Source organism: Periplaneta americana, chromosome 9, assembly GCF_040183065.1.
Source record: "Periplaneta americana isolate PAMFEO1 chromosome 9, P.americana_PAMFEO1_priV1, whole genome shotgun sequence".
NCBI lineage: Eukaryota > Metazoa > Arthropoda > Insecta > Blattodea > Blattidae > Periplaneta > Periplaneta americana.
Window position 1 is genome coordinate 99,583,107 of NC_091125.1, and position 15,565 is coordinate 99,598,671.

Here is a 15,565-nt window from a genome sequence, read left to right on the forward strand (position 1 = left end):
TAAGGCCGACGCCAGTAAATTTGTTTTGTTTATGCCACGAAAGATATTTTTATTGAGAATAAAATCTTTTTTCTTTCCAGTTGCAGCCACAATATCACAATGATAAAGTCATGGCATAATATATTAATGAACCTGATGTTAATTACTAATATAATCGTAAAAGAGAAAGGAGCCATTATGTATAGTTTGTCTCTCTCAAAAACAGAACAAAAAAGAACATAAAAAGCACGTGGTTGTAGTCGAACGCAGGACCTCATGAATAATAGTCCTGAACGCTACCATTATGCTATCGATAACACACAGAATACTTCAATTATAACTGTAGATATCAGGCAACGTGGTCCAACAACATGTAACATCGCCTGTCTCCGAATTGTAGCGAAGATACCCGAAGGGAACTTTGTTTCAGGAGAGCGGCCACTTTTTCTTTTGACAGCTGTACATTGGTACTTGTAAATAGAAATTCGATTTATCCTATTAAAATAACATATTATAGGCTACTGTATTTTGTTTGTGTAATTTGTCTTTTGTTTCTGTCATCTCTAAGTCACACTAACACTTGCCTTTTCTTTTGTTTCAGGTAAACCCAACACGGAGAAGTGATGTATAGAAAGTGATTGGTGGTGGAAAACACGAAAATTAAGTAGATATTTTTATACGCGTTTGGAGATAAAATAGTTAACAATGATTGATAATATCTTATATTTTTGGAACTCATTCTTGTTATTTTGGTATATCCTAACACCCACATTCCAACAATCAAAGCTACCTCTTGGACGATAACAACTAATCGCTATGGTTACTATCATTATAGTGAATTCCTACCGTTGTGCATGCAGTCACGAACTAATACGTAACAATGTCCCTCCCGTCTAAAAATTAAAACTTCGTCTTCCATTCGATAAAAGGGGGAAAAAAGACGATGAGTTGCATACCAATGAGAAATTCCATTCCGAATACGAAGAACCAATATGGAGTTAATGCGTAATGAAAGTGGAGAATTTAGGTTAAATCGATTATAAAGTCCAGAATGATTCTGAAACAATTGAAAGGGATAAGGGACATGGTAACCATGTTGTCTTCCCTTCACCTTAGTTTATCATCATTATTGTTGTTATTGTAACTATGGTGATTGTTTTAAATCCTATAATGGTTATGAATACTAGTCGAAACAACTACAAATTGGATTCACCGTCCAACAATAAAGATTTGTACAACAACAGCGGAAGCAACAATTACCACCACTACAACAACCAGCAGTACCCACAGCAGCAGCCCTCCATGAATTACAACAACTGGTACTCTGACAGCTCCACACAACACACTGTGCCACAGTACGAGGAAGCTGCAACGATTACCAAAGAGGAAACTCAAACCTGCTGCAGCTGTTTCCCTTACCCGCCGTGTGATGGCAGCACTGGCTGCTGCAAGACCCCGGCAAGTGAGACGATACAGTACAACAACGATAACAATCGCTCCGCCTCGAACGTTATCGCGTCCTACGGCGTCTACGGCACGGCCAATACTGCCGATGATGACGACGACGATGGGTTCGTGCCGCGACCCGGCGGGGGTTACCGGTACCACCACAGTGTTGTGAACGTTACGCCGAACAATACGACCAGCACCAACATCTTGAGGGGTGAGAGTGGCTACGTAGAGGGGGAGGGTGACAGGACGTGTTGTGTGTCTTCGTGGTGCGCGACGCGGAGGTCGTGTTGCTCGAGGCAGGATGCCGATAATACAGCGACCACTGTGCCCACCACCACTCCCGAACCAAACTGCTGTTCCAACTGGTGCAGACCTACCATCTTGCTTCTCTTGCTGGTGCTTTTGGTGGTGGTTTTCGTGCTCATATCTGGGATCCTGCTCTACTTCAACTGTACGTATATTCTGAATTTATTGAAATGAATTTGGTTACATATTTAAGATGTATAATTTGCACCCAAAAGAGTAAAAAATGCTCATGCTTGGGTCAGTTTCAGTTACATAATACAATACAGTACTGAAAGTTAAGTGATAGTCTATAATTAAAACAATTTTAGTATAAATTGAGGAAAAACACTAGTTGAAAGAAGAAAAGTAAAATACGAAAAAGTTAAACAATTAACTGTTTCAATTGAAAGAAATATAATAATTATTTCTCTTACTGAAAATGTTATTCTTCAGATAACGTAATTCTAGGTTTATTTTAATAAACTGATTGTATAATCTTGTCGATAATATGAAGAATGAATTTATCCAGGTTTTGTATTGTACTTTAGTTCAAGTAACAGAGGGAACATACTAGGGCATTCGAAAAGTAATGGTAACTATATGATAAAGCAGGCATGTGAGAAATCAGACTTTAAATGTGCAGTTATGTGCGAGGATCGCCGGTTTGTGCAGGTTGCATCAATCAAGCGTTGCTCTTACCCATTCTTAGCTGGAGGGGTGTACAATAATCTATTCTGCGCTTCTAGGCTCGGATTAGATAGACATTTGGACATTATAAACGTAGTTAGCAGAACGAAAAAAACACAGTTATTATCAGTGTCTATATTTGACAATTGTAATACAAAAAACTTTAGGCTTACTCAGTTATACTTCACAAAGTAGTGGTTTGTAAAGCATAATTTATTAATATGATTTTTATAAAGTATTTCAAGAAAAAAAATATATTGCAGTAATTTCGAAACAACAAGAAACGAACAAGTATTTCATTTTACGTAGTAGGTACTAATAGACCCTATTCTTTCATTGTTCGTCAAGCATTATCATTTACTGTGACCATGGGTGCACAAATGTTGAAGAAAATATTATACTCCCAATTAATCACATGCAGTAGGACATTGTAAAGTTTTTACACTGAAATAATTTCTTTGCTGTATGTCAATATAAATTAATATTAATATTAATATTAATAAATATAAATTAAGCTTAGAATTTAAATTCACATATAGTTTATTTGAAAACGTTGAGAGCAAGTATCGAAAAGTTGGGAGCGTTACTCAAAGAAATTAAAAGTGTAGTTCCTGTGAAGCGACGATATTCTCTTTATGTCAGATTTAAAGATTTATTAATATAAGTATATTGAATTAATATTGTGACGTGAAATGGAAAATTTGCCATTATATATTTTTCCAGAAAAATTTTCCGCCTTGCAAATAGTTGCTTTCTTCTCTCCTTACAACCTCAAGGGCCTCACATGTATTCCTCACTATATTCTCATCACTTACCAGTTATGAAATGTAAGTCGTAAGTCGTCTAACCTTTGATGGCTGTGTTAATACAGACTCCAAAACAACGCCATTGTCAAGTACGTTTTGCCGTGAGAGTACTGATTAAGAAATAAGCGCTGGCAATATCATATTTTGAGAACTTTACTAATCTGATCTAAATTGTCACCTCAAAACACTATTACCTCGATATAGGCTGATGAAAGCCTTTCATTTCAAAATAATTATTATTGTTGGCTGAGAAAAACATTATAACAATTATGTTATATGATTCGTTGTTGTTGTTTTGTTGTTGTTTTCTAATGCCAGGCGTTTGACAATAAAGTCATTTGACCTCTTGCACTCCAATATTTTTCAAAGATATTATCATGACCAGCCACTGAAGCACAGATTTTGAGGTGTTCCGAATCCATTTCTTGGTTTGAGTTGCACAATGGACGTTTAGGGGACTGATATATTCCAATTCGTAAATTCTCTTCTCCATTATTTGTGAACTCCTCACTTTATTTATCATTCACAGATACAGCCAAATCGGCACTCATTCTGAAACTGTGTTACTGAAACAAAAGCTGCTGCAGGTATTGTATAGCCCTGTCGCGTTCCCCTCCAAGGCGATTCACTCACTCCCTCCCTCCCTCCCTCCCACTGTACATCGCACAGAGACAGTTGCATAATGTGCGCGACTGCACAATGTGCAGGGTTTTGACATGCCTGTGATAAAGGATCGGTAGAACGGAGAAAAATTCTATGCGGCACCGGGACTCGAACCCGAGTTTTCAGCTCTACGTGCTGACGCTTTATGCACTAAGCCACAACGGATTCTAGTTCCGATGCCGGATTGAATCCTTCTTGCTTCAAGTTCTACATCAGTGTTCTCCCTCTGGTGGCCTACCCTCATATACTGTGTCAATATGTGACGTGGCACAATGTCCAACACTATGTACAGAGTTGCACTCATTATGAGTGACTAAGTGGCCGGGGTCCGACGGAACAACGCGCAGTCTTGAATCACAAAGTGATTACTTACGCATATCATATTACTATGGTGTACCGAAGTACATATATGTTTCTGTGCAGGAATTCTGCATTATCATATGAAGAATGGGTAGAACGGAGAAAAATTCTCTCCAGCACCGGGACTCGATTCAAGTCATTATTCGTAACTTCAGCTAACCTTAGTGTAGTCAGATGGTATGGGTTGGGAATGCGCATAGGTGAGACTCTGAGTAAATAATATTCATTCTGATGAATACAACTTTTGAGTTCGTCTTCCCCTTTTAGGATAATAACAATAATGTAATTGTAATGCTTTATATTCATGAAACTAACATATTGTGATATGAGCGTAGATAATTTATACTTAACTCTGAATTTTCTAATGACAAGATTATTTCCAATAAGACAAGAACATGGATTGATTAGAAACTTAATTTCTTAGACTTTACTCTAAACTTCAGAAAAATAAAATAAATCATAGATTTTCCAACATTCTGTCCCGAACTCGGCCACAAGGGGCGACATTTTGAAGTTACAGACATTAAATTAAGTTCCCTGACATGTAGAAGACAGATTGCTCAACCATTCTAAAGCGGCTTACTTCATCTCTTCCCAGTTCTTCCAATAGGACTCACGCAGACTGCTCTAAATCCTTCTGTATTCCATGTCTTCCTTGAAAGTCGATGCTTTGCATATGTCTTCAATTGGCAATAATAGATCGTAGTCGCATATTCTCATGTCTGGTGAGTTTGGTGGTCATGGGAATAGGCCTACTTCCAAATAGATTGATGACTGTGGCAACGTGAACAGTTATTCAGCAATATTTGAAATTCTTCCACTTCTTTTGTTTTATTTCACCTTTACTAGCTTTCGATTTTTCTTTGTGTGATATATTTATATGCCAACACTATTGTATGTATGTTATTGTAATATTTTTTTTAGTTTTTTTTGTATTAAATTATACCTAGCTAGAAAACATAATTTGTACAATGGTACTGTAATTTGGGCATTTGCTCTGTGATGCCATATAAATAAGTAATTAAGTAAGTAAGTAAATTTGTAAGTAATTAAATAAGTAAATAAATATACAAATAAATGAATACACGAATACATAAGTAAATAAGAAACCACTTAAATAAGTAAATACATATGTACATAGATATATACATAAATAAGTAATCTAAAAATAAGCAATCAAACAAACAGGTAAACACAAAGAGACAAACAAACACAGAGAAATGAACAGAGACGAAGAAAGAAACAGACAGACGTACAAACCAACAAACGGGCGGGCGATTTTCCGAGAGGACAGACAAAGCTAGAGTAAATAAATTGGTGCTGTTGATCGATCAAAATATTTAATCGATTAACTATTTGAATTTAATAGATTGATCGAGTTTTGATCGAGTTGAAAAATGTTTTAATATACTATAATACACAATTATTGTTAATTTTAACTTATGTTCGGTGATAAGTATAAGTATTAAATGTTATATATCTGTATAAATTGTATCGTTATATTACAAAACAACTATTTCAATTGCTTATTAAAGTATTTATTATGAGGCTTATAATTTCTCCGGGAATTTTTGAGACAAATATAAATAACACAAAGTATGAAGACTCACCTACAGTAGTTAATACTGCTTCATCCATGATGTTAAACATTTGAGTGCTCCGAATTAAGTGCCGCTGTACGTTTAGTAACAATGTTTCCTGCAACACGAAAAAACTTTTTTTCTCTCAAGCACTTTTCCACGATCGTTTTATTTAAATCCAAACGTTTCACCGAATTTACCTCTCAAATTCTGATATGACATAACTTAATAGAGTTTAAACTTTTCACAAACCATAGAAAACTGGTTTTCTTCTTTTATCAAACTAAAAACACAGAAACTCAGTACAGAAACTGCAACTGCAAAACTATAGCGGTCGAAACAGAAGACTGGCCCCTATTGTAATCGAATTACCACATTTTAGAAAGAGAAGAAGGTAGTTACGCTTTCACTTGCACACAGTGCAGACATGGCTATTTTATAAGGGATGAGAGAGACGAATCCCAGGAAAGTATTTTTTTTATTATTTCATATCCTAGGAAGATGAGCTGACAACAAGGTGGGAATTTTCTTGGAAAACCATAAAACTTAACAAGGGTTTCGCATTGTGTTTCAACTTTTGATAGAGGTAGACTAGGTCACTGTCCTCATATCTCCATCTCTTTCTGAAGTGTTTGTGCAAAGATTTTCCCTACGCTACCTGGTTTATAGTTAGAAAATAACAGTACTATTGTGCTTTTAAGTAAGCAATTTCTGAGAGAGGAATATTGTCGGAAAATTATAATGAGTTTGCATTAACAAAATAATAATGATTAATATCCACTGCAACCCATTAATTTTAATCGACTCGATTATTCGATTAAATATTTTTGATCAATTAATCTTACAACATAAATTGATCTATTAATCGAGTAGGTTAATCGATTAAATCCCACAACACTAAAATAAGTCAATATATTAATATATCTTATTAGTTTTCGATGACTTTATTTCTTTTTCAACTAGGAAAAAAAGTTCGATGTGGCAGGTTCCCTCTCTCTCCAGCTTTTTGCTATGATAAAAAACATCATTATTCAACGGTGTTAGATTAATATTGCTTTCTTAGCTTAGCGTCGATGAAATTAAAATAACTAGACCGTACTTCAGCGATATTATGATTTCAGGAAGTCGTCATGGGATTACTTGACATTCGTCTTACGATTGAAGGAAATCTACAACACGACAAGCTAATCATCCCAAGAAACACATTCCTGACGATGATATCGGAGCATGATTTCTGCTAGGTATCTTTAGACCGCACCGGTCAGTGTTTTGCTGTATATCCATAGATACTTCTAATAATTTTGTTACAGACATTACCTCCTGGAATTTCAATGCATTACGGTGTGTTTATATTTATTTAGCAAACATTGCCTGTGTACCATCGCTTATACAGTTGCGTAATTTTATTTGTTCTGTTTATCTGGGTGTACAACACACAGCAGAGTGAATCCTTCATTTTTGAAGTTATTTACAGTCTGGAGCACTTAGCCTTTTAATTTTTTCGATTGTGCTTTCCATCCGCAGGGATTAAATAGGTAATCCAAATGAAAGTGTAAACTTGCGGAAGTTGACTAGATTAATCTAGAGGATGATTAAATTTTTTTCTATACCTGAAAGCACATGTACACCTTCTCCATATTAAGTGCTACCTAACAATTTTTAAGCGTTCTATATTTTAAATCATCAAAAGCGAAAAACAGTTTTCATAGTTTCATATAATTCACCGTTGTACCTGGACTCGCGTCAACTAATGAGCGCCGGTTCCTGGACAAGAAATTTTCTGTTAAAATTGTGGCTAGTGTATGGGACCGGTGCCCACCCAGCACCGTGACGAATTTTGGGAGCAACAATAGGTAGCGAGCTACAAATAGATACCCCTCGTGCTGGTTACATGATCGTTAATCTCTTCTGAGGCATGTGGATGTGAAGTCAGCAGGCGGCTGATAGCCCTTGGCCCTCCATGGGCTGTCGTGTCTAGGATTAATAATAATAACATTATTAATTACTTACAGTTGGCTTTTAAGGAACCCGCAAGTTCATTTCCGCCCTCACATAAGCCCGCCATCGGTCCCTACCCTGTGCAAGATTAATCCAGTCTCTATCATCGTATCCCACCTCCTTCAAATCCATTTTAATATTATCATCCCATCTACGTCTCGGCCTTCCCAAAGGTCTTTTTCCCTCCGTTCTTCCAACCAACACTCCATATGCATTTCTGGATTCGCCCATACGTGCTGCATGCCCTGCCCATCTCAAACGTCTGCATTTTATGTTCCTAATTATGTCAGGCGAAGAAAACAATGCGTGCAGTTCTGCGTTGTGTAACTTTCTCCAGTCTCCTGCAACTTCATCCCTCTTAGTCCCAAATATTTTCGTAAGAACCTTATTCTCAAACACCCTTAATCTCTGTTCCTCTCTCATAGCGAGAGTCCAAGTTTCACGACCATACAGAACAACCGGTGATATAACTGTTTTATAAATTCTAACTTTCAGATTTTTTGACAGCAGACTAAGTGACAAAAGCTTCTCAACTGAATAATAACAGGCATTTCCCATATTTATTCTGCGTTTAATTTCCTTCCGAGTGTCATTTATATTTGTTACTGTTGCTCCAAATATATTTGAATTTTTCAACCTCTTCGAAGGATAAATCTCCAATTTTTATGTTTCCATTTCGTAAAATATTCTGGTCACGAGACATAATCTTATACTTTGTCTTTTCGGGATTTACTTCCAAACCTACCTCTTTACTTGCTTGAAGTAAAATTCCCGTGTTTTCCCTAATCGTTTCTGAACTTTTTCCTAACATATTCACGTCATGCGCTTAGACAAGAAGCTGAAGTAATAATAATAATAATAATAATAATAATAATAATAATAATAATAATAATAATAATTATTATTATTATTATTATTATTATTATTATTATTATTATTATTGGACAACAGAATAGGTGTGGAAATTTCTTTCCTCTTTCCACATGGACCTGTACATGGAGTGATAAGTTACAATGTATGTCTGAGCGCCAGCTCTGAAACCATGGCAGGAATGCAGCGTGGAACCCGGTAGACCAGGGCTGGGCACATTACGTGATTCTGAGAAATGAGCGCTGTGTGCTTTAAAGAGCGCGTCTTGCGAGCGCTGTGACGTAAGCATACCGTACGTCATTCAGTGTCGGTGCAGTGGTGACTCTGCAGTATGAGACGAACTTTGAAGACGGAGCTTCCGCTCATACACTAAAGCGGCCCGCTACTCCCAATGCTTGTAATGTATCATGGGAGGAGGAGTTCTTTTTGGTAGAGAGCAGTGGATTAGCAAAGTGTTAAATTTAGCATAAAACACTCCAACTGATTAAGAAGTTCAATATCCAAGGACATTATTCTTTACAACATGCTACTGAATATGACAAATATGTTGGTAATGAACGCCATAAATTAATACAACTTAAAGAAAATGTTTCTCATGTACATTATATTAGAGTATCTATTTGATATTTACATTGAATTATAAGTTATTATACATTTAGTAATATATAATTTTAAATTATACAAGTATTATGATATATCATAGTATACCATATTACAGTTCATGATATGTCATATTATATATCATGACCTGTAATATACTATACTATGATATATCATAATACTTGTATAATTTAAAAGTATATATTACTAAATGTACTATAATAACTTATAATGCAATATAAATATCGAATACATACTCTAATATAATGTACCTGAGAAACATGTTTTTTAAGTTGTATTAATTTATGGTCATATCATATATCATATCATATCGTATCGTATCGCATCATATCGTATCGTATCATATCATATCATATCATATCATATCATATCATATCATATCATATCATATCATATCATATCATATCATATCATATATCATATCATATATCATATCGTATCGTATCGTATCGTATCGTATCGTATCATATATCATATCATATCATATATCATATCATATCACATCATATCATACCATATATTATATACTAGCCGTACCCGTGCGCTCCGCTGCACCTATTGGAAATAAATATAAAGTAATTACATAATTAAAATAGGACGTTTGATCCAGGAAACATTCGTGTTTGATAGAAGGATAAATCGTTTAATATGTTACTTAATTTAAATTGTATTTAAATAATTAAAATGCGACCATTTTGGTCCAGAGAGCACTCAGAAGTTACTGTAATAACATTATAGCATGATGTCCATCTAGAGAAACTACACTTTCAAATGGTGAAATAATAATTAATTATACAAATTGGTTAATTTAGCTTCCGATATTACTTAATACAAACACAGAAACATTGTCTGTAGGCTATCTTTCATAGCTTCGATTGTTGCTGTCCAAGGCCCCTTTTTCGATTGTTGTTGTCCAAGGCCCCTTATAGACGAAGTCATTTGTTATTTCATTGCACCGTCTTAGATGGCGTTATTTTAATTTTAAAACTCATTTATCACATTAAATATCAGTCCTATCAAAATTTTGTAAAGAATAAAACTTATCGGAAATCATTTTAAATAAACTTTGTTATGTAACATTTTTCACAAAAATCAATAATAAGCGAGATATTTCGATTTATTTAATTCAGGCCCCCTTATAACCCCCCTTTTAAATAATGTATTTTGAATGCCGTATAACCTAAAATCTAAGTTACAACGAACTTAATTTATATTCCAATTTTCATATAAATCGGATCAGCCATTATCGCGTGAAAAGGTAACAAACATACAGACAGACATACAAACAAAAATTTCGAAATACCATTTTCGGTTTCAGGGTGGTTAATTATATATGTTATGATCAATTATTTTTGGAAAATGGAAAATTACCAGAAAAGGTTAGGCTACAGATTTATTATTAGTATAGATTATATTATATTATATTATATTATATTATATTATATTATATTATATTATATTATATTATATTATATTATATTATATATTAACAGGATGAGAATAATGCACTTAGTGAATCGTCTATGAGAATTAGCTACAAAATTTGCGACGAAATTGCAAAGGAATTGAAAACGTTCAACGAAGGTGAATTCATCAAGCGATGTTTAATTATATTGGCAGATGAACTCTGTCCACAGCAAATAGGGGAAGTGGAAGCCATACGCCTGTCTCGTAGAACCGTGGTGAGGAGATTGCAGTATGTGCGTATGGGTTATGTAAATAAACCTAATGATTTGTGTGTGCATAGAGCGAAGTTTATTTCATTAAATTAATAAGAGTGTTATAAATTCTGTAATGTACAATGGATTGATGTAATATCCTTATAAACTATTATATACTGACAGACTGAATGACTAGAACAACAGTGGCTCTTGTTATATTAAAGTAGGGAAGGTAGCTGTAATGTGAGTCCGCCACTGCGTGAGCGTTCTGCTCTGGCTTGGAACTGAAGTGCCTTGCGGAGCGAGAGCAGCTCTGGCCGGCTAGACTGAGTCACTCTCATGCCCGGCCCTGCGGTAGACCATTAGCGGTCAGATCAGGACAAGAGTTGTCCCTGGCATTCTGAGGAGATCACTATGGCCTAGAATGCCTCGTTGTTGATGTCTACCGCAGCTGTAGACGAAACGTCTGGTCGTAACATCGCCAGTAGACCACGGCCTATTAGCTCGAATTATAGGGGGCACAATTAGACAAAATTAGTAACTTTTCTCATATTTAACAGATTTTTATGAAATTTTACACAGCAGTTACAGGTAGCATATATATTTTGTATACAAGCTCTCGTTACGTTGATATAAGGAGAACCACCCCTTATAGTGGGGGCGCAATTAGACAAAATTAGTAACTTTTCTCCTATTTAACAGATTTTTATGAAATTTTAGAGCAGTTACAAGTAGCATATATGTTTTGTATACAAGCTCTGATTACTTTGGTATAAGGAGAACTACCCCTTTTAGGGGACACAATTAGACAAAATTAGCAACTTTTCTCCTATTTAACAGATTTTTATGACATTTTACAAAGTAGTTACAGGTAGCATGTATGTTTTGTATACAAGCTCTCATTACGTTGGTCTAAGTGTAACTACCCCTTATGGGGGGGGCGCAATTAGACAAAATTAGTAACTTTTGTCCTATCTAACAGATTTTTATGAAATTTTATACAGTAGTTACACTTAGTACATTTGTTTTGTGTACAAACTCTGTTTACGTTGATATAGGCAGAAGTGCCCCTTACAGGGGGATGTATTTAGACAAAATCTTATGGGGGGGAAAATGTAACATTTTAGGTACTATTGCACCTTTTGGACACTCGGAAAGCTTATTTGGTACATAATTAACAAGCTGTCATCTTGAATTCCCTGAATTATACTGCGGAAGCAGATTCGGTTCACAGATATTGAAATAACTGCAACTGAGAAAAATTGCACTACTGCACCTAGAAAGAATAGTGCTCATAAATTATTACTACCGCAAATCTGCCCACCTTAAGACTAGATTTAAAATAGAGGTAAATAGTGGAGGAAGTGAAAAAAAAAATCATTTTTGGACGAACCAAAGGGGGTTTTTTGTTCTCTACCTTAGCAAAGTCTGCACTCAATGGTTATATTTATATTTTGTCCCGTGTCCATTCATGCTAATTTGACATGCTATAATAACATTAAATGTAACACAAACAAACAGTGTTACATACCTAAAGATCTACTTGACATGTTGATACCAAATATGAATGGAATCGACCACTTAGAACAGAGTTAGGCACAAGGAAAACGGCAGACTCGCGGCGCTTGCTGAGTAAGAATGCTGGGTGGCGAAATGTGGCATGTTACCGGCTTCTTATCTCCCTATGCAGCCACCTCCGCTGATTAAGATTATCAATTCAGTGTTACTCAGTTATATATTAAAAATAATTTAAGGGTTTAATTTCATTTTTTTACATGTCATTTTTCTCCATTTGTCCTCCTAAATATGAATTTTAGACCACTGTGCGCCAGTTCGAAATGCACAGACTGTAGATGCTTCATCACAAGTTTCATGCATCTCTCGACTGGCTTTGTGTGAAAAGAAAAGGAAACTCCAATGCAGATTCAAGATCTCTCATATTTGCTTCATTTTTTCTTTTCTTGAAAATTATTCTAAACCAAGTTCACTTACATGTTGACTACTATCTTCGAGCATTATTACAAATATCCTGTTTTTCGGATGGCAGAAATAATATTCGTCTAAATTACCAAATAGTTAACTGCTTTTAGTTCGTCATCCAGGTACTTTGACTACTAGATTCAATTCATATATATATATATATATATATATATATAAAGAATTTTTTTAAATATTGAACCATGTGGTCATACTGACCCGAACGATATGGGTTGTAATAATTATTAAATTGTGTGAAGAATTCTCAGTGCAATATAAAGACGCAATGTAAGACTTGCAGTTATGAGCAATCGAACATGTGAAATTTTCCTTGGACTTTGTAATGCCAGATCGGATGGGCAGTTACCAGAAACAATGGTATTCCTGATAAGTACCAGTACTGAGATAATGGACATTCGTTGTTTCTATTTGTGATAAATATCCCTTAGTTTTAAAAAAATGATGTTAAAACAGGCAACAATTCAAAGATTCTAATACTCTCCCTGTACTTCCAGAGTGTTATTTTGGCACGGTAGTACCCCAACCAAGAATCTCAAACATGTAACGAAAAAGAAGCTCGTTGCTATGTAGTTTGCATTTAAGTCATCCAAGTTGGTGTTTAAATTCCAATTCTAACTTCAAGAATCGTATGACACCAATTTTCTAGTGCACATCGTGTAACTGCCATACTAATGCAACCAATTATTATTGCTAAGAGACTATCTGAACTGATGCACACTGGCTTACGTTCACGCGCTAACATTCACTCGTGTCAAAATTATACACTAGTTACATAAATTACTATTTTTCTGTGTTTTATATTACTGACTCCATTGAACTATTTGAAAAGTTTGAGACAGACATTATTACTCTTGAAAATTGGTTAAGCGCAAATAGGCTTTCTTTGAATTTAAAAAAAAACTGTGTACACGATTTTTTTACTGTACCTTCATTTTATTATGTTATTCCGAAAGAATTAAAGTTGAATGATTCTGTAATACAAAAGTTACATCAGTTAAACTTTTAGGTTTGATTGTTGATGAACATTTAACATGGGATAAACATATTTTGGCTGTCTGTGAGAAAATTGCTCCAATGTCTGGTATTTTGAAAAGGCTTAAAAGATCTTTGCCTATATATTGTCTCTTGAATGTATATTATGCTTTTATCCATTCTCATTTAATGTATATGTAATTTATTTGGGGACATAATAAGAAAACTGCTTTGAGACCTTTACAAATTATTCAAAATAGAGCTTTAACAAATTTATTGGGTTTTCATTATTTGACTCCAGTTAAATATCTATATCAATTTTCTTTCGTTCTACCAGTTGAATCAATTATCAAATTAGGTGCTGCTATTTTCATGTACAAAGTTATTAACAATTTCATACATAGTAATATTACATTTCAGTATAATAAAGATATACATACTTATTTAACAAGACAAAAAGACAATATATATTTTTCTCAGCATAGCTCCGTAACTTATGGAACGAACATTTTTTAACAACAACTTTTAATCAACTTCCTTTAGAACATATACTTTTACCAAATTGCCGGTATTTTAAGAATTGTTTAAAAATACGTTTTTGGGAAGATTATTTATTTTAATTCTCAGGTGATTTATTCATTTCATGGTTTCAAACTTTTTCTTCTTTCTGCTCAAAACTTTATGTTATCTTACTATTTGTTCTTATTTTGCTTTCTTTCTTTCATGAATTCTTGTGTTATTGTTTGTTTTTCACAGACTGTAGTTTCATGACTTTTCAATTATATTGTATAACATATGTATGTGTTCTTGTATAGTCCTATATATGAGTTATATTCGTTGGGGCATACTCAATAAATAAAAAAAATAAAATAAAAAAAAGATAGGACTTAGGACTAGTATGGTATCAGATTATGTTTGTTGTACACTATCCAAGGAATAAACTGCTAAAATGTGCAGGGTTATGTTACCTCTATCCCTTCCCCTCCTTATTTATAAAATTTATGTTGATAAAAGCATTCGAGTCTAGATTCGGACTGAAAACTTCGGTGTGATGACGGCTTTATTACAGTTATGCGCGTTATATATAGAACGGTTGTCATGGCAACAACGTCCCGGTTGAACGGAATAATTAAATAGCGTTTCCCTGTTTGATATCCCCGAGTATAAAAATGGAGAAAAGAGAGGAAAAAATCGGTGATTTTTAATTTGTGTTTATTCAGACATGATGTTCATTCCTTTTACCTTCGATTCATGAAATATTTATATTCATTGCTCCCTCCTTATTTCCTCGAGGATTTTTTATCCTCCCCTCTTCCCGCCGATATTACATTAAATCTGGGAGCGCGTATGTGTTTCATATATTTACAAATTGAGCATAGCCAACAATTGTTTACCGCTGCCTCCATTAGTAAATGAAGTTTGCAAAAGTACAGTATTGATCGAAAACTTCAATTTGTTTAACTGTAACAATAGACCCCAGGTCACGCCTATATGTCTGTCTGTCCATCCGGTTCGTTTAACACCCTGTCGCATTTAGCATGTAGAGGGAGGGGGTAGCGTGTCGACACGTACATTATCATTATTGAATTCAACCGTATGAATGAATGAGTGAATGCATCAGAGAATCGATTTG

The 15,565-nt window shown here is 34.7% G+C and overlaps 1 protein-coding gene across 1 annotated transcript in view; it reads left to right on the plus strand.

Annotated features, from left to right (window-relative positions):
* Positions 1-1,010: 1,010 nt before the first annotated feature.
* LOC138705683 (uncharacterized) overlaps positions 1,011-15,565 on the plus strand; it is a 73,391-nt gene continuing 58,836 nt past the window's right edge. Inside the window, exon 1 of the mRNA XM_069834263.1 lies at positions 1,011-1,882. Coding sequence (XP_069690364.1) covers positions 1,126-1,882 — 757 coding nt within the window. The 5' untranslated portion in view covers positions 1,011-1,125. The remainder of the gene's footprint in view (positions 1,883-15,565) is intronic.